The following is a 22,409-nucleotide window of genomic DNA, read 5'->3' as shown; positions in this document are numbered from 1 at the left end:
AGAAATGCAGAAAGGTAGCTGGAGTAGATATTCTACCAGAAATGCTAAGTTTGAAGGTATAAAAATTTTGCATCCACTACACTGCATAATTTAGAGCCTGATCAGACGGTCAAATTCCAGATGATTGGAATAGAGCTCTCATAGTTCCTGTTTATAAAAAAAAGGTAATAAAGTTGAATGCAAGAATTAAGAAGAATTTCTCTATTAAGTATTCCAGGTAAGATTTATGCAAGAATACTTGAAAAGTGACTGAGAGAAATTGTGTAGGTGACACTTGGACAAGAGTAAGCTGGATTCAGGCCAAATAGAGGTTGTCAGGATCAGATTTTCGCTTTATGAAAAATAGTCGAGAAATCATGAGAATATGGCAAGGATCTATACTGAAGTTTTGGATATCTGGAAAAGACCTACCACAAGGTGCCTAGAGAGTTCACCTTTCCCTGAGAAACAATTCCATGACCTAATCGCATTAACAGTACACGACTCGATGGAGGCCAGAAACAAAAATTTCTGGCCTCCACCAAAAATTCCAGAAACAGGAATATGGGCAGATGCTGCTCAACATCTCTTCACAGTGCATCATAAAACTCACAGAACAAGTTTCTTTTCCTTTCTTTGATCTCCGCAACTGCTGTATTGCGGCACAGTCTTCTCCCATTGTGTTTCCCAAGGAATACAATATACAGTATTTTAAATCAAATGTAAACAAGTTCCTCCTTTCCCATCGCACTAGCCATATACGGTACTAATGTACTATAGGTTTCTCAACCAACCTGTTGTGTATGGGCTCAACATGAGAGAGAAAAGCTTTTCATAACTGTACAATTATATGGATAAATAGAACGTTATACCGAGCAGTACATAGTCAGCAGTTAGAATTGAAGGAAATATAGAAAAATTGTTTGATGTAAAATCAGAGGTAGTGAAAGGATGCACATTTTTGCCTCTTATTCATCATCTATATGAAAATCACATTATGAATGAAAGTGGCATTAAATCTAATATTAGAATTGGAGACATCACACTCCTCCCTTGCAGTATACCATATTCAGTGCATTGGTCATTTGCCTTATATAGGCAAAACTGGACGTTCAATTCCTATCCAGAAAGAAAGAACATAAATGACATTAAATTTATTAACTATCATAAATCTGGCCTTTCTGATCATACCCTGAATATTCTACATAGAATTGACTGGAAAGGCACTATTGTTACATCACACCAAAACATGGTATGAGGTGCATATTTAAAGAGTCCTGTGAAATTTTAATAAACCATAAAAATCCCAAGAATTACTTTTATATGAGACCTCAAGGAGTCATTGAGGGATGTTATGAATCACCGAAACCAGCTCTGTCATACCTTCCCTTAAATTCATTCACACTGGGTGCACTCATTACCACTGAAGGCAAACTATTCCAGTACTCACTGTTCTCATGCAGAAAAAACCAGCTCTTACCCCTTTCTTGACTGCCAATAAATTTAACTTTCATGGTTACCCTCATGTTCTCTTCCCACCTTCCATATAACGAAAAGTTTCATCAGATGATATCCTATAACACTCATTCAAAATATTATAGACCTCTATCATAACACCCCTCTTTCTCTTGTTAATCAGTCTGCAATCTACATACTCGTGATCTGTCCTCATAATCTTTATAACTCTTCATTGCACCCTTTCCACAGCTTCTTTATCCCCTTGGAATCCATAAGACCAAATCTGCACACAATAATCCAAGTGTGGTCTTATCAAAGCCTTATAAAGAGGCAAAATGACTTCCTTATCCTTACATGTTAAGGTTCACTTCAACATTGCAATTATCCTCTGAGTTGTATTCACAACTTTTGCTATCTGACCTTTGAACTTCAAATTCCTATCTACCAATACACCAAGCTCCCTTGCCTCCTCACTTTTTGTAGCATAACTTGCTAATATTATATGCTGCTGGAACTCTAATTACGCCAAAGTGCATCACTTTGTACTTACTAACATTAAACTGATTGCCATTTTCGTTTGCCCAAATTTCCAGCCTATTCAAATAATTTTGTAACTTCTGAATATCAGTAGCATCCCTGATTGCTCTGCCTATCATCGCATCTTTGGCAAACAATTGCACATCTGATGTTACACTCTTCATATTGTCATTAATGTACAGATTGAACAACAATGGCACAAGGACTGAAACCTGAGGTACACCACTAGTCACCTTAAATCTGGCAGATTCACACGCACTGTATACTACTTTTTGATATCTGGCTGTCAACCATCTCCTGATTCAAGTCAGGAGTTTATATTCCAATCCCATGTTCTCCATTTTATGCAACAGCCTTTCATGTGGTAGCCTTAGAAAAATCCAACATTATCATAGTATATCTATTCCGAGTTGCCCAGTGTTGTACTACCTTACCCCAGTCCTGAAGATACTTTCAGGCACAAACTTTGTTTGCTCACACTTGGATAAAGGATTAAACTAAATCCATTCCCTTTTTCCAACTCGGCTGTAACATTGTTATAAATTATGAGTAAATTGCTTAAACATGACCTTCCTTTAGTAAACCCATGATGTTCCTTGCAGAGTATAGCTTGTTTGTCTGCCCATTTCTGTATATAACTTCTTACCAACTTCTCTAAAATCTTCACTACCACACCAGAGATACTGATAGGTCGGTAAGTAGACACATAAGTTTTTGCACCGCCCTTGTACAATGGAACTATCATACATTCCTTCCATTCCTGTGGTATCATTCCCGAGCTGAGACTCAAGTTATACAAGCATGTGAAAGGCCTAACCAGTTCAGCTGAACATTCCTTTAGCAAACAGGCTGATATTCCATCTGTCCCTATAAACAAATTCTTATCTAGGTTATGCAACAGCTGTTCAACCTCATTTTCATGAACCTGTAACTCTTCGTATCACTAGGCTAACTGTGCAGACTGTCATTCATTGTCTTGGAGCTATCAAGAGTAATCAGTTGAGATTCCTTACAAGTTTTTCTTGGCAGTTGTTCAAAGACTGTACGTAATCAAGAAGATCCCTGTTGATTATCACTGGTAAAATCCACTGGTATATTAGTGGCAGGGTTTCCAGTTATGTAGTATTTGACTTCCTCTCTCTCCATTACTTTTGAAAGAATTAAAGTGAGAAATAGTAAAAATTTGTTGTCTCTTATATTTCTTTTTCTCCCCTCATTTCTTTAGGTAGAATTAAAGAAGAGAAATTGGATGCTAAATATTTGTCACTGTTTTTAAGAATAGGTTGAATATGGACTAATTTAAGTTGGAGATAAAAATCGATGGAATAAGAGAGAATAAAAAGGCAACATATAACATAAGTTCTATAGTATAAACCTTCAGAACAATTGGAATTTGCCTTAATTTAACCTAGACTAACTTGCATATCTTAGAGATAACTAAGTCTTTCCAGAATTTGTAAAGGATGTTCTCAGAAGGTAAAACACATATGAATAAAACACATGTAAAACACATATGAAAAAGGCATTTTTCCCCTATTCTGAGAACATGTACAAGTGTGTCTATTTTGGAATTAACTTGTGTTAAGTGGAAAACATGATCTCCATAACTGTGTAGAAAATTGGTTACTTTTTTGCAATTTTGAAACAGATTGATTGAAATCTCATAAATGAAAACTTTCAAGAAAATGTTGTAAGGTTTGGTTAACTAAAAAATTTGTATTTCTATAAATATACCGAATGGATAACTGGAGGAGACATCGGCATAATCCTTGGAATGCAGAGAACTAGCCAGGGCATCTGACTTAATGTCCAATCTTCACCTTTTTGCAGTGAAGTGTCACAGCAAATATGAGCATAATTAGTAGGATCCTATTACTAGGTATTTACCAGGATATGGAAAACGAATGAGGATAGGCTGGAAATTTGGGATTAAGCCCACCAAATTATATTCTTATTGGCTTAAACCATGTTGTACATCCAAAATGATAGTACAACATCACAGAATTTCATGCCATCTGGAGCTTTGCCCATTTAAACAAGACTCCCATCATTTTCAAAAGGGAACCAAAGTGAGCAGTGAAATTGTCAGCTAATGGAGTATGAAAGTTCAAGAAATGGCATCATCAACATATGCATTAATGGAAAAGAAATGGAACTAGCAGAAGAATTGGATAACTACCAGATTAACAACATAGTTATTACTGAAACAAAGAATACAAAGACAAGTGAGAATTTTCTGAGCAACAAATACAAGATATTATATTCAAGGAATGGCGATAGCGAAAAATGAGTAGCTATAGTATTCCACACTAAATATTAGTATAATGTTATTGAATGGTAGTTTGTATCAAGTACAGTGATATGGACAAATATTAGAATAGGAAACTAGACAGCGAGGCTTATTGGTGTCTATGGTCCCACAAGTTAAGAAATTTTTCGAAACAGCAACTGAAACCACAAAAAAGGAAAAGTTGGTCCTTGTTGGAGATTTACACAGCAGGGAGGAAATGATTACCAGACATAGAAATGTTTTGTGAAAATTTCGGAAAAGTGCAAAGCCAACGATAATGGTAAGTGCTTGCTAAATTTCTGTTCAGCAGATGAACTACTTATTACAAACACTAAATCCATCCAACATAAAAATGTGCACAAATTCACATAAGAGAAGATGTGAGAAATAAGAAAAGTCTCATTGACTGTGCTATTCTTGATAAAAGCGATATCTTCACACTGGTTCAGGACATGAGTATAGAGGATATGAAATAGTAAATGATCACAATTTAGTTTTTTCATCCAGAAAAAAATTCATCATCAAATTCCTGCCATGTAACCTCAAGGGGTGTACAGGATATAATATTACTACAGAAAAAATTTACATCATTACAAACTTCCTATCTACAATTTTCCTCCAAATCAGTCTATTACTTGTCAAGACTCCAACATTATCAGATCTTATATTTCTATTGCTGAAGGCACTTTGTACCGTATCAATCCATCTATATCTTGGTCTTCTTCTGGGTCGTTTTCCTGCCAACCTGGCAGAGAACACTTGTTTTGCTTATCATTCCTCCCCCATTCTGTTCAGGTGACCATACCACCTGAGATTAGCTCTACTAACGCATTCCTGGATGCTGACAATGTCAAGTTCTTTCCTAATATCCTCGTTTTTAATATGGTATTGCCATTGATACCATCTGTTCACGCCTCTAATCCTACCTCTGACACAGCTCTCAGATCCATAAGTTAAAGCTGGTTTGAACACTGTCTTGTATACACCTAATTTAGTGTTCCAAATAATTTCTCTTATATGAATTTATTCAATTGACTTCCTACCATACCAGCTCTGTTGATTCTGTTGTCTATTTCCATATTAAATTTACCATCTTCACTAAAAATCGTGCCTAAGTAGCTAAAATGTTTTACTTGTTCCACAGGTTCTCCGTTCACGATGCAGTTGACATTTTCAACGATTCTACCTATTTTCATTGTCTTTGTCTTTTTATTGCTGACCTTCATGCCATATCTATTACAACAGTTATTCACTTTAGTCAGAGAATCTTGCAGACTTGTAGTGGATTTATTTAGAAGTATAGCATCATCCGCATAAAACAAAGAGCATCTCCAATTTTGATATCATGTTTAGTACCACTTTCCTTCATAATGTCATCCATATAGATAATGAATAACTGAGGGATTAATGTACATCTTTGTCTCACACCAGATTTACCATTAAACCATCTTCCTGTACTTCAATTCTAACTGTTGACTTACAGTTCAAATAAGTATTGCGTGATATAATAATGCTAAGTAATGCCCCATTGATACCATATAACTGCAGCATTTTCAATAGTTTCTCTCCTTCCACCTTGTCATATGCTTTTTCCAGATCTACAAAATTTAAATACAGATGTTTGTTATATTCCCAAGACTTCTCAACTATTTGTCATAAAGTGAAAATCTGATCTGATAGCCTCTATTTGGCCTAATTCTAGCTTGTTCTTCACCAAGCATTTCTTCCACAATTCTTCTCAACCATTTCTCAAGTATACTTCCATAAATCTCCCAGGAACACTCAGTAGGGAAATACCTCTGAAATTTTCACATTCAGTTTTATTTCCCTTTTTATATATGGGTACTATGAGAACTCTACTCCAATCATCGGGAATTCATCCCTCTGTCCAGGCCTTCTGAACTATGCAGTGCAGCCACTGTAAGACTTTTATACCACCATACTTCACGATTTCTGGTCAAATATCATCTACTCCTGCTGCCTTTCCACATTTCAACCCTTTGATGGCTTTTTCTACTTCGAGTATGGATATGTATTCCTGACTGTATGCCTGTTGAGTGTTTTACTGTGCTATCACTGCTTGTTTCATTTAGCAAATTTTCGAAGTAATTACTCCATACTTCAAGGATATCATTTTCTTCCATTTTCTTGTCACCTTTATTATCTTTAACTACTTTTACAGCACTCTTTCCTCCATTTCTAAGCTTCAACAACCTCCAGAATATCTTACCACATTCTTGCTATTTATTTTCTATGTTCTTGCCAAAATCCTCCCATGACTTTTGTTTAGCTACTTGTACACAGTGCTTAGCTTTCTTACATTTGTCTCTGTATTCTCTAAGAGCACAAGCTGACTTATTTACCAGGAACTTTTGATATGCTTTCTTCTTTTCCTTCACTGCCTCATTAACTTCCTGTGTCCACCATGGAGTTCTGATTTTTCTGTCCTTGCAGACTACGTGTGTAGAGGCTTAAGTGCTGTGAGGACATCATGTTGGAGGCTTAATGGATTTTTTACAACACTCAAAAAGAATTAAAATAGAATTTAATACTTCCTATATTTCGTCCTAGTCACTAGGACATCTACGGGGATTACAAAAACAATTAATGTAACATATACACAAATAACAAACAATACTAAGCCCAACCACGTGGGTGACACTAAACTCCTATCTAGGTAGAGCGCCCTCTAAGGTCATTAGTAGGTGGCCTGGAATGTAAGGTGGGAACTCTGGTGATGAGTGTTCCCAAATCTTCAGAAGCTTAATGCAACCGTATTTATTGAGATTTGGTTGGTTTTTGAGAGCTGCTGCTGCTTCTAAGAAAAGTCTCTCTTTCTTGAATTTGCTGTGGTGGAGCATGGTGGTTTTCTTCCATGATACCCTGTGGGTGGTGTCCAAAACATGGTCAGCCAAGCCTGAATGGCCATAGTTGTGTTTGAAGATGTAAGACTTGTGTTCCTCTAGATGGATGGATGCTGATCTGCCTGTCTGTCCAAAGTATGCCAGCTTACAGGAACAGGGTACTTTGTAAACTCCAGGCAGAGAGAGGAGGGAGCTGATCTTTCGTAGAACGGATAAGGGTAACAAGTTTGTGGTAGGGCTTATATGCTGTGTGTAGGTTGTATTGTTTTAGTATCTTGGCTATTTTTTCGAATGTGCCACAGATGTAGGGTATGGTGATGGTATTTTTAAAATCTTGTTGACGAGAAGGACGGGGAATGGGGGAGGAGTTGATTATTTTTTTGATAATGTGATCGCTGTAGCCATTGGAGAGGAACGTGCTGTGTATGAGGTTAAGCTCAGTAGTGAGGGCGGTTCCACTGGAACAAAGATTGTGGGCTCTCTTGGTAAGAGTTTTTAATAATGCCATATTGTTGAGAGGGGTGGTGGTGGGAGAGTTTGTGAATGTATCTGCCTGTGTGTGTGGGTTTTCTGTATACGGTGAAGGTAAGTGTATCATTAGGCAGGCGTGTGACTAAGGTGTCTAGGAACGGTAAACAGTTGTTCTTTTCCTTTTCCATAGAGAACTGGATTCTTGGATGTAGACTATTGAGATGACTGAGGAAGGAGTCTAACATGTCTGGGCCATGGGGCCAAATAGAGAACACATCATCTACATATCTTAGCCAGATAGAAGGTTTGAGTGGGGCTGAGTCTATGGCTCGTTTTTCGAAATCCTCCATATAGAAATTGGCAAAGGGGGGTGAGAGGGGGGAACCCATGGCAGTTCCCTCTATCTCTTTGTAGATTTTGTTGTTCTAAGAGAAATACCCAGAGTTAATGGCAAAGGAAAAGAGATCTAAGATGTCAGAGGGAAAAACGTTTTCTAAGAGAGATAAGGTGTCAATTAAAGGAATATTGGTAAACAAAGAGGAAATATCAAAGCTTACCAATATGTCTGTCTTATTCAAGGTTAAATTTTCTGTGTGGGCTTTAAAGTGGGTCGAGTTTTTTATATAGGAAGGGGACCTTCCGGTGAGGGGGATCAGAGAGTTGGCCAGCTGTTTAGAAAGTCTATAGCAAGGTGCATTGGTGGCATCTACTATAGGCCTGAGTGGGGAATTGGGTTTGTGGATTTTTGGTAAACCGTATATTCGGGGGGGACGGGAGCAGAAAGGTTTAAGTTTTTTCGTGACATCAGGGGGCCAGGAAGATATACGTTTTTGAGTAAGATTTTTAGTTTCTTAACTTGTGTTTTTGTGGGGTCATGTTCTAGCGGGATGTAGGTAGCGCGATCACGGAAGATAATGTTCATTTTACGATTGTATTCACTGGTATTAAGAACGACTGTGGCATTACCCTTATCCGCTCTCTGGTGATGACGATACTTTTTTCTTTACGTAGTTTCAGGTGAGCCGTGCATTGGGCATATGATAAATTACTTTTTAACGGCGAAGAATGCGCGAGGATGTTACATCAAGTGACCGATTCCCCATTCGATGTTCACCATCACGTCAAGCACCGGCACTTCCTTCAGAGCGACGGCAAAATTATGGCCGAGGCAAAGGGTGCTGACGGCATCGTCGTTGAGCCTTTTGGAAGAGAGGTTTATTACTGTCTGGAGCAGTTGGATTTGTGGTTGTGGTTTGTTTTTCACAAGGTTGCTGTATTTCTTGATGTGTTTATTTTTTATTTTTTGGAACTCTCTCTGTGCGGAAGTTTCCGAAATGCCAGAGAGAATCGATCAAAGTTCAGGGTTAAGAACGGTGGAGAACTCTGAATGTAAGGAGCCAATGGCGACGTTCGTCACTGCGAGGGTAGCACGTGTAGAGGCGATTTGCTCGTGGAGTAATGCCCAGCTGGCACGGTTATATATACGAAGTGCTTTTTTGGAATGGAAATTGATCTTCATTTTAACGCAGTTTGGTATCACTCTTGTATCCCGACATTGTTTTAAAAAGGCTAGCCTATTTAGTTTGCCTAGATAGTAGTAGTTTTGACTTACCGTATTGCTTGGATTCGCGTGCTAATTCTTCTCCATGGATGATTAGAATACGTGTGTAGAGGCTTAAGTGCTGTGAGGACATCATGTTGGAGGCTTAATGGATTTTTTACAACACTCAAAAAGAATTAAAATAGAATTTAATACTTCCTATATTTCGTCCTAGTGACTAGGACGAAATATAGGAAGTATTAAATCGAGATAGCTAACAGCTAAGACCATCGGAGATAGCTAACATAGCTAACGAGATAGCTAAGACCGTCGGAGATAGCTAACAACATCAGACTTGACGTAGCCAACATCCTCGCGCATTCTTCACCGCCAAAAAGTAATTTATCATATGCCCAACGCACGGCTCTCCTGAAACTACGTAAAGAAAAAAGTATCGTCATCACCAGAGCGGATAAGTGTAATGCCACAGTCGTTCTTAATACCAGTGAATACAATCGTAATATGAACATTATCCTCCGTGATCGTACTAATTACATACTGGTAGAACACAACCCCACAAAAACACAAGTTATGAAAATAAAAATCTTACTGAAAAAAGTATCTTCCTGGCCCCCTGACGTCACGAAAAAACTTAAACCTTTCCGCTCCCCCCCCCCCCCCCCCCCCCCCGAATATACGGTTTACCAAAAATAACCCAATTCTCCACTCAGGCCTATAGTAGATGCCACCGATGCACCTTGCTATAGACTATCTAAACAGCTGGCCAACTCTCTGATCTCCCTCACCAGAAGGTCTCCTTCCTATATAAAAAACTCGACCCACTTTAAAGCCCTCACAGAAAATTTAACCTTGAATAAGACAGACATATTGGTAAGCTTTGATATTTCCTCTTTGTTTACCAATATTCCCTTAATTGACACCTTATCTCTCTTAGTAAACGTTTTTCCCTCTGACATCTTAGATCGCTTTTCCTTTGTCATTAACTCTGGGTATTTCTCTTGGAACAACAAAATCTACAAGCAGATAGAGGGAACTGCCATGGGTTCCCCCCTTGCCAATTTCTATATGGAAGATTTCGAAAAACGAGCCATAGACTCAGCCCCATTCAAACCTTCTATCTGGCTAAGATATGTAGATGATGTGTTCTCTATTTGGCCTCATGGCCCAGACACGTTAGACTCCTTCCTCAGTCATCTCAATAGTCTACATCCAAGAATCCAGTTCACTATGGAAAAGGAAAAGAACAATTGTTTACCCTTCCTAGACACCTTAGTCACACACCTGCCTAATGATACACTTACCTTCACCGTATACAGAAAACCCACACACACAGGCAGATACATTCACAAGCTCTCCCACCACCACCCCTCTCAACAATATGGCATTATTAAAACTCTTACCAAGAGAGCCCACAATCTTTGTTCCAGTGGAACCGCCCTCACTACTGAGCTTAACCACATACACAGCACGTTCCTCTCCAATGGCTACAGCGATCACATTATCAAAAAAAAATCAACTCCTCCCCCATTCCCCGTCCTTCTCGTCAACAAGATTTTAAAAATGCCATCACCATACCCTACATCTGTGGCACATTCGAAAAAATAGCCAAGATACTAAAACAATACAACCTACACACAGCATATAAGCCCTACCGCAAGCTTGCTACCCTTATCCGTTCTACGAAAGATCAGCTCCCTCCTTTCTCTCTCTGCCTGGAGTTTACAAAGTACCCTGTTCCTGTAAGCTGGCGTACTTTGGACAGACAGGCAGATCAGCATCCATCCGTCTAGAGGAACACAAGTCTTACATATTCAAACACAACTATGGCCATTCAGGCTTGGCTGACCATGTTTTGGACACCACCCACAGGGTATCATGGAAGAAAACCACCATGCTCCACCACAGCAAATTCAAGAAAGAGAGACTTTTCTTAGAAGCAGCAGCAGCTCTCAAAAACCAACCAAATCTCAATAAATACGGTTGCATTAAGCTTCCGAAGATTTGGGAAACACTCATCGCCAGAGTTCCCACCTTACATTCCAGCCCACCTACTAATGCCCTTAGAGGACGCTCTACCTAGATAAGAGTTTAGTGTCACCCACGTGGTTGGGCTTAGTATTGTTTGTTATTTGTGTATATGTTACATTTATTGATTTTGTAATCCAAGTAGATGTCCTAGTGACTAGGACGAAATATAGGAAGTATTAAATTCTATTTTAATTCTTTTTGAGTGTTGTAAAAAATCCATTAAGCCTCCAACATGATATCCTTGCAGACAACCTCACCACATGCCTCTCTGGTAAACAAGCCTTGAAGAAAACCTTCAAGGCAAGCCTTGAAGGTTCTTCAAGGCTTGCCACTGAATATCTGAGGTTTGATTCTTGTTCTCAAACTCTTTCATTTTTTCTTCAATAATCTTTGGTGTATTTTAGTCTACAATTCGCATCTGAGAGCTGCTCAACTTTCATTTGCTTTAAAATTTTCTTACATGTTATGAAATTCAATTTTATCCTGCTCAAGACTAAATAGTGATCACTTCCAATTTCAAATCCTCCGTACACTCTGGTGTCCTGCACCAGGGAGAAAACATCTATCAACAATAACATAGTGAATGAGTCTTTTCTTATTCCTTACCTCTTCTTTCCATGTGAATTTGTGCACATTTTATGTTGGAACATGGTGTGTTAGTAATAACCAGTCCATGTTCTGAGCAGAAATCCAACAGGAATTTGCCATTATTATTAGCTTTGCTCATTTCTCAAGAATGTGGTTAGCAAGGGTGTCAGAGCTAGGATTTTTTACTTGGAGAGTGGTGAATGAATGGAATAAGCTGCCAGAGTCTGCTCTGGGTGCTATGACTGTGAATGAGTTCAAGGCGAGGTATGATAGATATTGTGTGAATGTCGAATAGTTGTTCTTGACATGATGTTAGGGCCTCCCTCGATGAGTCTGTCGACTCCTCGGAGTTGCCCGAAATAATAATAATAATGTTTGTATGTTTTAGTCTACAGTTCACATCTGAGAGCTGCTCAACTCTTATTCACTTTAAAACTTTTTTAGATGTTCTTCTTTTTAATATGAAATTCAATTTTATTCTGATCACTTCCAATTTCAAATCCTCTATACACACTGGTGTCCTGCAGCCAGGATAAAACATCATTATTGACAATAACATAGTCAATGAGACTTTTCTTATTTCTTGCCTCTTCTCTCCATGTGAATTTGTGCACATTTTTATGTTGGAACATGGTGTTAGTAATAACCAGTCCATATCCTGAGCAGAAATCCAACAGGAATTTGCCATTATTATTAGCTTTGCTCTTTTCTCCAAATTTTCCCAAAATATTTTTGTATGTCTGACAATCATTTCCTACTCTGCTATTTAGATCCCCAACGAGGACCAACTTTTCCTTTTTCAGTGTGTCAGTTGCTTTCTCTAAACCCTCAAAAAAATTCCTTCACTTCTACCTTAGTAGAATCTTCTGTTGGGACCATAGGCACAAATAAGTCTCATTGTCCAGTTCCTCATTCTGATATTTGCCCACATCACTCTACTTGAGACTGCCTGCCATTCAAGAAGATTAGTCTCATATTTAGTGTTGAATACTACAGCTACTCCTCCTTTTCCTTGATTATCATTGCCTGAATATAACATTTTGTATTTATTGCTCAGAAAGATCTCATTAGTTTTTGTCTTTTTTGTTTCAGTCACCCCTATTATATCGATCTGGTACTCATCTAATTCCTCAGCTGGCTCCATTTGTTCTTTCTTAAAATGATAGTACCGAATCTTGAACTCTGGTGATGTTGAGTTGGGGTAAGTTTTTGGATTTGTTCCAGTAGCTGACTTTTTGCTGTTCGCCCTGGTTCTATGGCGAAAACAACGGAGGCCTTGTTTAACCAGGCGACGCTCCAGACGGGATGAAATTTTGTCATGTTGTACCATCGTTTTGTATTTTGGTTTAAGCCAATAAGAATAGAATTTGGTCAGCTAAATCCCAAATTGGCAGCCCATCCTCATTTGTTCAGCATCAAGGTAGATACCTAACAGGGTATGCCACGAGAAAGTGAGGATTAGATATTAGATCAGAAGTCCTGGTCAGTTCCCCGCATTCCTTTAAAGGCTATGTAGAGGTCTGCTCTCATTTATACCGCATTGAACCTTAAGTAACCCCCCCCCCCCCCGAGATAAAATTGGATATCATGTTGAAAAGAAGAATGTGTAAGAAAGTTTTAAAATGAATCTAATTGAGCACTTTCAGATGTGAACTGTAGACTCAAATGCACAAATATTATTTCAGGAAATGATGATAAAGTTTTAAAACAAGAAACGATCCTGGAAAATGCATTGGAAAACTCTCAATAAAGCATTGATTAAGCCAGAGATGTATGTCCACAGAATTCTTCATGGACAGGTCATTGTGGGGAAATTTCTTTGCCAAAACTTCATTGTGGGAAAATAAAATTTTTAGGAAATTCAACCAGGGATGAATATTTTTCTGTAATATTCTACACGAGAAAAAATAATATTGCAATTATAGTCATATGATAAACAAATGCAAAACAAGAAATATTTTAGAAAATATAGTTTTTTTTAATGTTATTTAATTAGATTTTATTTAGTTTTTTTTTTTATAATATTTTGAATCTGTATAATGTGAATTTAATATTTTGTATTTTACTTATTGGTTTATTTTTCATTTCTTTATTTATTAGGCTTATTTCTTGAAATGTTTAATCTTTTTTCCTTACTTATATACTTTAGGCTTGGCGGATGGGATATTAATTTTTTACAAAACTGTATAGGTTGAGACACTCATCCAGTTATTTATTTATCATCATCAAATTCCTGCATTGTACCCTCAAGGGGTACATGGCAAGAATTTGATGATAATAAATGCTAGGGGTATACAGGATATGATAGTACTACATGAAAAATTTACATCATTACTAACTTCCTATCTACAATTTTCCTCCAAATCAATCTCTTACCTATCAAGACTCCAACATTGTCAGATCTTATATTTCTCTCTTCTAAGGCACTTTTTTCAGTATCACTCCTATATCTTGGTCTTCCCTGGGTCTCTTTCCTGCCAACCTGGCAGAGAACACTTCTTTTGCTAATCTTTCCTCTCCCATTCTGCTGAAGTGACCATACCACCTGAGATTAGCTCTGCTAACAATGTCAAGTTCTATACTAATTTCCTCATTTTTAATATGATATTGCCATTGATGCCATCTGTTCACACCCATAATCTTTCTTAGGACTCTCATATCTGCAGTCAAGTGTTTTACTTCTGATCCAGCTCTCGGATCCATAAGTTAAAATTGGTTTCAACACTTTCTTGTATACAGCCTAATTTAGCATTCCGACTAATTTCTCTCTTATTCCATATGAATTTATTCAGTCGACTTCCTAGCATACCAGCTCAGTTGATTCTGTTGTCTATTTCCATATTTAATTTACCATTTTCAGTAAAAATTGTGCCTAAGTAGCTGAAATGTTTTACTTGTTCCACAGGTTCTCTATTCACAATGCAGTTGTTATTTTCAGTGCTTCTTGCCTATTTTCATTGTCTTTTTCTTGTTATTGCTGACCTTCATACCATATCTGTTACAACAGTTATTGAATTTAGTCAGGGAATCTTGCAGACTTCTAGTGGATTAATTTAGAAGTATAACATCATTCACATTATGAAGGAAAGTGGTATTAAACCTGATATCAAAATTGGAGATGTTAATGTCAGCTCTTTGCTTTATATAATGAATAACAGACGGGATAATGTACATCCTTGTCTGACACCAGATTTAACATTAAACCATCTTCTTGTATTTCCTTCAATTCTAACTGCTGACTTACAACTCAAATAAAGACTAAGTATTGCTTGATGTAATGCCCCATTGACACCATATAACTGTAACGTATTGAATAGCTTCTCTCCTTCCACCTTGTCATATGCTTTTTACAGATCTACAAAGCTTAAATACAGATCTTTGTTATATTCTCATGACTTCTCAACTATTTGTCAAAAAGTGAAAATCTGATCCTGACAGCCTCTATTTGGCCTGAATCCAGCTTGTTCTTCACCAAGATTCCCTTCCACAATCATTCTCAACCATTTCTCAAGTATACTAGCATAAATCTTACTATTAAGATCACTCAGTAGAGAAATATCTCTGTGATTCTGACAGTCAGTTTTATTTCCATCTTTATATATGAGTTCTATGAGAGCTCTACTCCAATCATCGGGAATTCATCCCTCTGTCCAGGTCTTCTGAACTATGCAGTGCAGCCACTGTAAGACTTTTATACCTCCATACTTGAGCATTTCTGGTTTAATATCATCTACTTCAGCTGCCTTTCCACATTTCAGACTTCTAATGGCTTTTTCTACTTCAAGTATGGATATATATTCCCGATTGCCTGGTCAGTGTTTTTTACTACTGTGCTGTCACTGATTGTTTCATTTAGCAATTTTTTGAAGTAATTACTCCATACTTCAAGGATGCCTTTTCCTCCAGTTTTCATGTTACCTTTATCATCTCTAATTCCTTTTACAGCACTCTTTTCTCCATTTCTGAGCTGCTTCAACAACCTCCAGAATATCTTGCCACCTTGATATTTATTTTGTATGTTCTTAACAAAGTCTTCCAATGACTTCTGTTTAGTTTGTTTTACACAGTTTTTAGCTTTCTTACTTTTGTCTTTGTATTCTCTAAGAGCACAAGGTGACTTATTTGTCAGGAACTTTTGATATGCTTTCTTCTTTTCCTTCACTGCCTCTTTAACTTCTTATGTCCACCATGGAGTTCTGATTTTTTCTATCCTTGCAGTCAACCTTACCATATGCCTCTCTGACTGAATGAATCAATGTTTTCTTGAGTGCTTTTCTTGCCACTGAATCTCCAAGGTTTGGTTCCTGTTCCCAAACTCTTTCATTTTTTCTTGAATAATGTTTATGTATTTTAGTCCACCGTTCACTTTTCAATATGAAATACAATTTTATCTTTCTCATGACTAAATAGTGATCGCTTCCAATTTCAAATCCTCTGTACACTCTGGTGTCCTGCACCAGGGAGAAAACATCACTATCAATAATAACATAGTCAATGAGACTTTTCTTATTCTTTGCCTCTTCTCTCCATGTGAATTTTTGCACATTTTGATGTTGGAACATGGTATTAGTAATAACCAGTCCATGTCCTGAGCAGAAATCCAACAGGTATTTGCCATTATTATTGGCTTTGCTCTTTTCTCCAAATTTTCCCAAAAATATTTTTGTATGTCGATCATTTCCTACTCTGCTATTTAGATCCCCAAGAAGGACCAACTTTTCCTTTTTCATTGTGTCAGTTGCTTTTTCTAAAGCGACAAAAAATTCCTCCACTTCTACCTTAGTAGAACCTTCTGTGGGACCATAGGCACAAATAAGTCTCATTGTCCAGTTCCCCATTCTCATATTTGCCCACATCACTCTACATGATACTGCCTGCCATTCAAGAAGATTAGCCTCATCTTTATTGTTGAATACTATGGCTACTCCTTCTTTTCCTTGATTGTCATTGCCTGAATATAACATTTTGTATTTATTGCTCAGAAAGATCTCACCAGTTTTGGTCTTTTTTGTTTGTCACCCCTATTATGTTGATCTGGTACTTATCTAATTCCTCAGCTAGCTCCATTTCTTTGCCATTCAGGCTTCTTATGTTGATAGTACCCATCTTTAACTCTGGTGATGTTGAGTTGGGGTTTGTTTTCAGATTTGTTCCAGTAGCTGACTTTTTGCTGTTCGCCCTGGTTCCCTGGCGAAAACAACGGGGGCCTTGTTTAACCGGGCGATGCCTCAGCCGGCATGAAATTTTGTCATGTTGTACCATCATTTTTAATTTTGGTTTAACCAATAAGAATACAATTTGGTTGGCTAAATCCCAAATTGCCAGCCCATCCTCGTTCGTTCAGTATCCAAGTAGACACCCAACAGGGTGCCCCACGAGAAGGTGTGGATTGGACATTAGGTCAGAAGCCCTGGTCGGTTCTCCGCATTCCTTTAAAGGCTATGTGGAGGTGTCCTCTCAGTTATACAGCTTTGACCCTTAAGCACCGCAAAAAGATAAAGTTAAAAATAGAAGATAAAATTAGCAACTTATTATCAGATACATCCATTTACCGTGTCCTAGTCACAGATCCAACATTAAAGAATAACAATGATAGGAACGATTTATTGTGTAGCATGGTGAACTGGCCTACAGATTTAAAACGAAGACTGAAGTCTATGCATCCACTAACACCAAGACTATATGGCAACCCAGAGGAAGACCAAGATATAGTTGGTTTGTACGGTACAAAGTGCCTTAGACAATAGAAATAGAAGATTTGATGATGTTGGAGTCTTGACAAGTAACAGACTGATTTGAGTGGAAGAGTGGAAGTTAGTAATGATGTAAATTTTTCATGTAGTACTATCATATCCTGTACACCCATTGAGGGTACATGTCAGGAATTTGATGTTGATGATGAAGATGTTGAATCTTTTTTCTTGTGTTATTATGTTAATGTGTGAGATCTTTACTTTCGATATAGCTTATTGCCATAATCAAAATTTTTTGTCACTCCTACTCACAAAAAGTTGTAAACATATAACATGTTAGTACCGTATGTTGGCTAAGCATTTTCCCCCCCTAATTTTATTTTTTATAGTGTATTTTTGTACATAGTCCGAAATATCAGCTATATAAATCGAGACTTCAGCCGCTTAAGTATTAAGGGTGTTCTCACTCTGGCCAATGAAATTCATTTTTCTCCTAGGTGCAATTACAAACATTCTTCAGCCAATTAAGCTTTGATAATGCTGTTTAAAAGTTGTCAGAAGTAGCTGATATTTTTGGTTTGTTGTGAAGGGAAAAGTTATTTGATCTCAATTTTTTAAAGGCAGCCTAATAACTTTTACAATGCACATACAATACTGAGAGTATTTCTAAAAAATGCATTATCTGGTTCTTATATGGTTCTAGTATGGTAAGAATTAAGTATCCTTTATAAATAATTCTGGAACAAATTCTGTTATGGAAAGTACTACACATAAAAATAATTTAGAGAATATTTCTGAAGGGGATATAGGGTGTTTTTTTTTTTTTTTTTCCTATAGATTTGTATTTTCATGCTTTCTGTTTATGAAAAGTGTAAACTAGTATTAAATTACATCCTCAATAATGTACTTTAAAAAATTCTATTAAATTTTTTAAAAAGTACACATCATTTTAATGAACATTCATCACACTACTTGTAATTACAAGTAGTATGAAAAATTTTATTACAGAATTTCTATTTCATTTTCAGATTCTGTGTGGAGATAAAGATGTTTTTCAAGAGTTGTGGTATGAGATTGGACTGTTCTTGTCTCTATTTCATTAATAGAATTACAGGGGGGGGAAATGCATATCATAATGAATCCAAGTTATTTTAAACTTGGATTTATTATGATATGCTGTTTTTTTGCCCTTTAAACAGATGGATTTAATACAATAATTTACTTACCTGTAGAATGCATTTTGACACAAAATGAACATCTAAATAGTCACAAACAAAACTGGGGCAGAGTGGAGGAACCATCAAGTTTAAATAACAGTAAAATGACTGACTTTATAGAATAGAAAGCCTAATTAGTGTTATGGTAGGGCAGGTAATCACTCGTATAGTTTCTCTGATTACCATTTACTTGTATTCTCTAGTTGGTTTGGTTTACTTGCAGGAGCAAAGAAGACCACCACCACCTCTGTATTGAGACCAACTAATTTACTTTCATTTGAAAAATCTTCACAAATAGTTTTGATGATGTAGATGAGATTTGAATTCTGGTCTTTCAAGCTAGAGAGTATTATTGTTATTGACTAACTAAAGAAACTTTTTATATTCTTTATAATTTTTTGCATCAATTTTCATTCTTTGCAAGGTCCTTCCTATAAAAGTTTGCATATCCATAGTTTAGTATCATGCATGGAAGGGTTCAATAAGCTATACACTGCTCAAGACACAAAATATAGTTCATACTATTTCAGCCCACTAACTGGCAACATAGTGATGGTCCATCTAGTGAAATACATGATATGCCACAGATTATGAAATGCTGGGATACTTGCACTGTAAATGTTTAATATATAGCTGAATTATAGATTATTGCATTAAATGATTTATAGAAACTAAGTTTCATTATATAAATTTGACAAATTATATTCTTGCTTTACAACAAGGCTAACTAAGCAGAAAATATAATTTCTTGTCAATTGTATATAATAAAACAAGTTGTATACAATTAGTATATTATACAGAGGCTAATGGGAGGAAGCCCTTTCATGAAACAGCTGACAACCCATTAATAAATGCCTAGAACAGAAAAACATTTCAAAAGAATTGGAACAATGCACTTCTAATATTAATTTTTAAAAAGGGCAATAAGGAAGAATTTAAAAACAACAGACCTATAAGCCTACTCCCTGCCATATGTAAAGTCTTCACAAAAATGATAAATAATAGAATAAAATCTAAACTAGAGGGGAATGCAGTCCTGTGAACAGGCTGGATTAGCAAGAATTACAATACTTTGGACCATATTCACACATTAAGACAGCTCATTGAAAAATCAATAAACCCTTATGTCTGGCCTATATAGACTACGAAAAAGCATTTGATTCAGTTAAAACATCTGCAACACTAAAAGCACTTGAAACCCAGGGAACTGAGAAACCATATATTGAAACACTGAAACATATTTACAATGATGCAACTTCTGTAATTAAATTATATAAAAACAGTGAAAAGTTTCCAATGCAAAAAGGCATCATCAGGTAAGGCGATATCTCTTAAATTATTTACAGCTGCACTAGAGGAAGTCTTTAGAAGCCCTGATTGGGAAACAAAAGGAATAAACATAAATGGAGAAAGGCTGCATCATCTGAAATTTGAAGATGATGATGTCCTAATAGCAGATAATGTTGAAGAACTGAAAGAAAGGCTAAATCGGCTAAATGAAGCTTCCAGAGTAATTGGATTAAAAAATGAATAGAGAAAAAACAAAAATAACAAGGAATAAATACATAAACCATAGTACTGTCAAAGTTGAAAACCATGAAATAGAACAAGTTTCTTCATATGTATATTTGGGCCGATTGTTATCCTTTGAGGATTGCCACAGCAAAGAGAGGGAATGAAGAATTCACCTTGGATGGATGGCTTAATGGAAAATGAGAGACACATTCAGAAGTGACATCCTGTGAGTCTAAAAAAGAAAGTTTTTGACCAGTGCATGCTTCCTGTACTAACATACGGAGGAGAAACATGGACTTTAACAGAAGTCCTAAACAAAAAACTGAGAACAACACAACATTGCACAGAGAGAAGTATACTAAAACTAATATTAAGAGTTAGGAAGACAAATACTTGGATAAGATCTCAAACAGGTGTAATGGATATTGTAAAATACATTAAACAGGCTAAGCGGAGATGGGCTGGCCAGATGTACTGACGGGAGATGGACTAGAAAAACAACAGAGTGGAGACCAATGGATGGAGCAAGACAAAGAGGAAGACTGAGAAGAAGGTGGAGGGATGAACTGGAACAAATTGCAGGAGTGAAATGGATAGGAGAGGCAGAAAACCATGGGGTGGACAGAACCAAAAGATTGAAGAAGAAGACATAGGCTAATGACTCGACGTCAGTTACCTTGGTATCCCATAATGCAAACATTATTGGAAGGCTCACTACCCAGCCTGATTTTGAACTTTCAGTATAGCTTCCATTGATGAGACATTAATAAAGGTCAAAACTAGTCTTGGTAGTGAACCTTTTCCGATGTGAAGTCAACATTCTATATAGTGGATTAGCAATGAAGATACTTCATGTGCAAACAGCAATATAATTTCTTATATATTTTTGTCATCATTATCAAATTTCTGCCATGTACCCTCAAGGGGTGAACAGGATATGATAGTACTACATGAAAAACTTACATCATTATTAAATTCCTATCTACACTTTTCCTTCAAATCAGTCTGTTACTTGTCAAGACTCCAACATTATCAGATCTTATATTTCTATTGCTGAAGGCACTTTATACCGTATCAATCCATCTATATCTTGGTCTTCTTCTGAGTTGTTTTCCTGCCAACCTGGCAGAGAACACTTGTTTTGCTAATCATTCCCCCCCCCCCCCCCATTCTGTTCAGGTGACCATACCACCTGAGATTAGCTCTGCTAACGCATTCCTGGATGCTGACAATGCCAAGTTCTTTCTTAATATCCTTGTTTTTAATATCATATTGCCATTGATGCCATCTGTTCACGCCTCCAATCTTTCTCAGGACTATCATATCTGCAGTCTCTAGTCTTTGGTCAAGTGTTTTACTTCTGACCCAGCTCTCAGATCCATAAGTTAAAACTGGTTTGAACACTGTCTTGTATAGAGCTAATTTAGTGTTCCGACTAATTTCACTCTTATTACATATGAATTTATTCAATTGACTTCCTACCATACCAGCTATGTTGATTCTGTTGTCTATTTCCATATTTAATTTACCATTTTCAGTAAAAATCGTGCCTAAGTAGCTGAAATGTTTTATTTGTTCCACAGGTTCTCCATTCACAATGCAGTTGATATTTTCAGTGCTTATTGCTGACCTTCATACCATATCTATTACAACAGTTATTCAATTTAGTCAGAGAATCTCTCAGACTTGTAGCAGATTTATTTAGAAGTATAACATCGTTCGCATAAAGCAAAGAGCTGACATTTACATCCCCAATTTTGATATTATGTTTAATACCACTTTCCTTCATAATGTGATCCATATAGATAATGATTAACAGAGGGGATAATATACATCCTTGTCTCACACCAGATTTAACATTAAACCATCTTCCTGTACTTCCTTCAATTCTAACTGCTGACTTAGAACTCAAATAAAGACTAAGTATTGCTTGATATAATGCCCCATTGACACCATATAACTGTAGCGTATTGAATAGCTTCTCTCTCTTGGCTCCTTGTCATATGCCTTTTCTAAATCGACAAAAATTAAATGCAAATCTTTGTTATATTCCCATGATTTCCCCACTATTTGACATAAAGTGAAGATCTGATCCTGACAGCCTCTATTTGGTCTGAACCCACCTTGATCTTCACCAAGCTTTTCTTCCACAATTCTTCTCAACCGTTTCTCAAGTATACTGGCATAAATCTTGCCAGGAACACTCAG

At 36.8% G+C, this 22,409-nt stretch overlaps 1 protein-coding gene across 2 annotated transcripts in view; it reads left to right on the top strand.

Annotated features, from left to right (window-relative positions):
• Nup75 (nuclear pore complex protein Nup75) overlaps nt 1–22,409 on the top strand; it is a 492,606-nt gene that overhangs the window by 207,992 nt on the left and 262,205 nt on the right. For both annotated transcript variants that reach the window (XM_090404850.1, XM_090404851.1), the window contains exon 11: nt 18,498–18,535. In XM_090404850.1, coding sequence (XP_090260976.1) covers nt 18,498–18,535 — 38 coding nt within the window. The remainder of the gene's footprint in view (nt 1–18,497; nt 18,536–22,409) is intronic.

Source organism: Typopeltis vanoorti, chromosome 15 (assembly GCF_054136105.1).
Source record: "Typopeltis vanoorti isolate ZY-2024b chromosome 15, IOZ_Tvanoo_1.0, whole genome shotgun sequence".
NCBI lineage: Eukaryota > Metazoa > Arthropoda > Arachnida > Uropygi > Thelyphonidae > Typopeltis > Typopeltis vanoorti.
The sequence above is the reverse complement of the archived record's forward strand: the minus strand, read 5'-3'. Positions and strand labels throughout refer to the sequence as shown.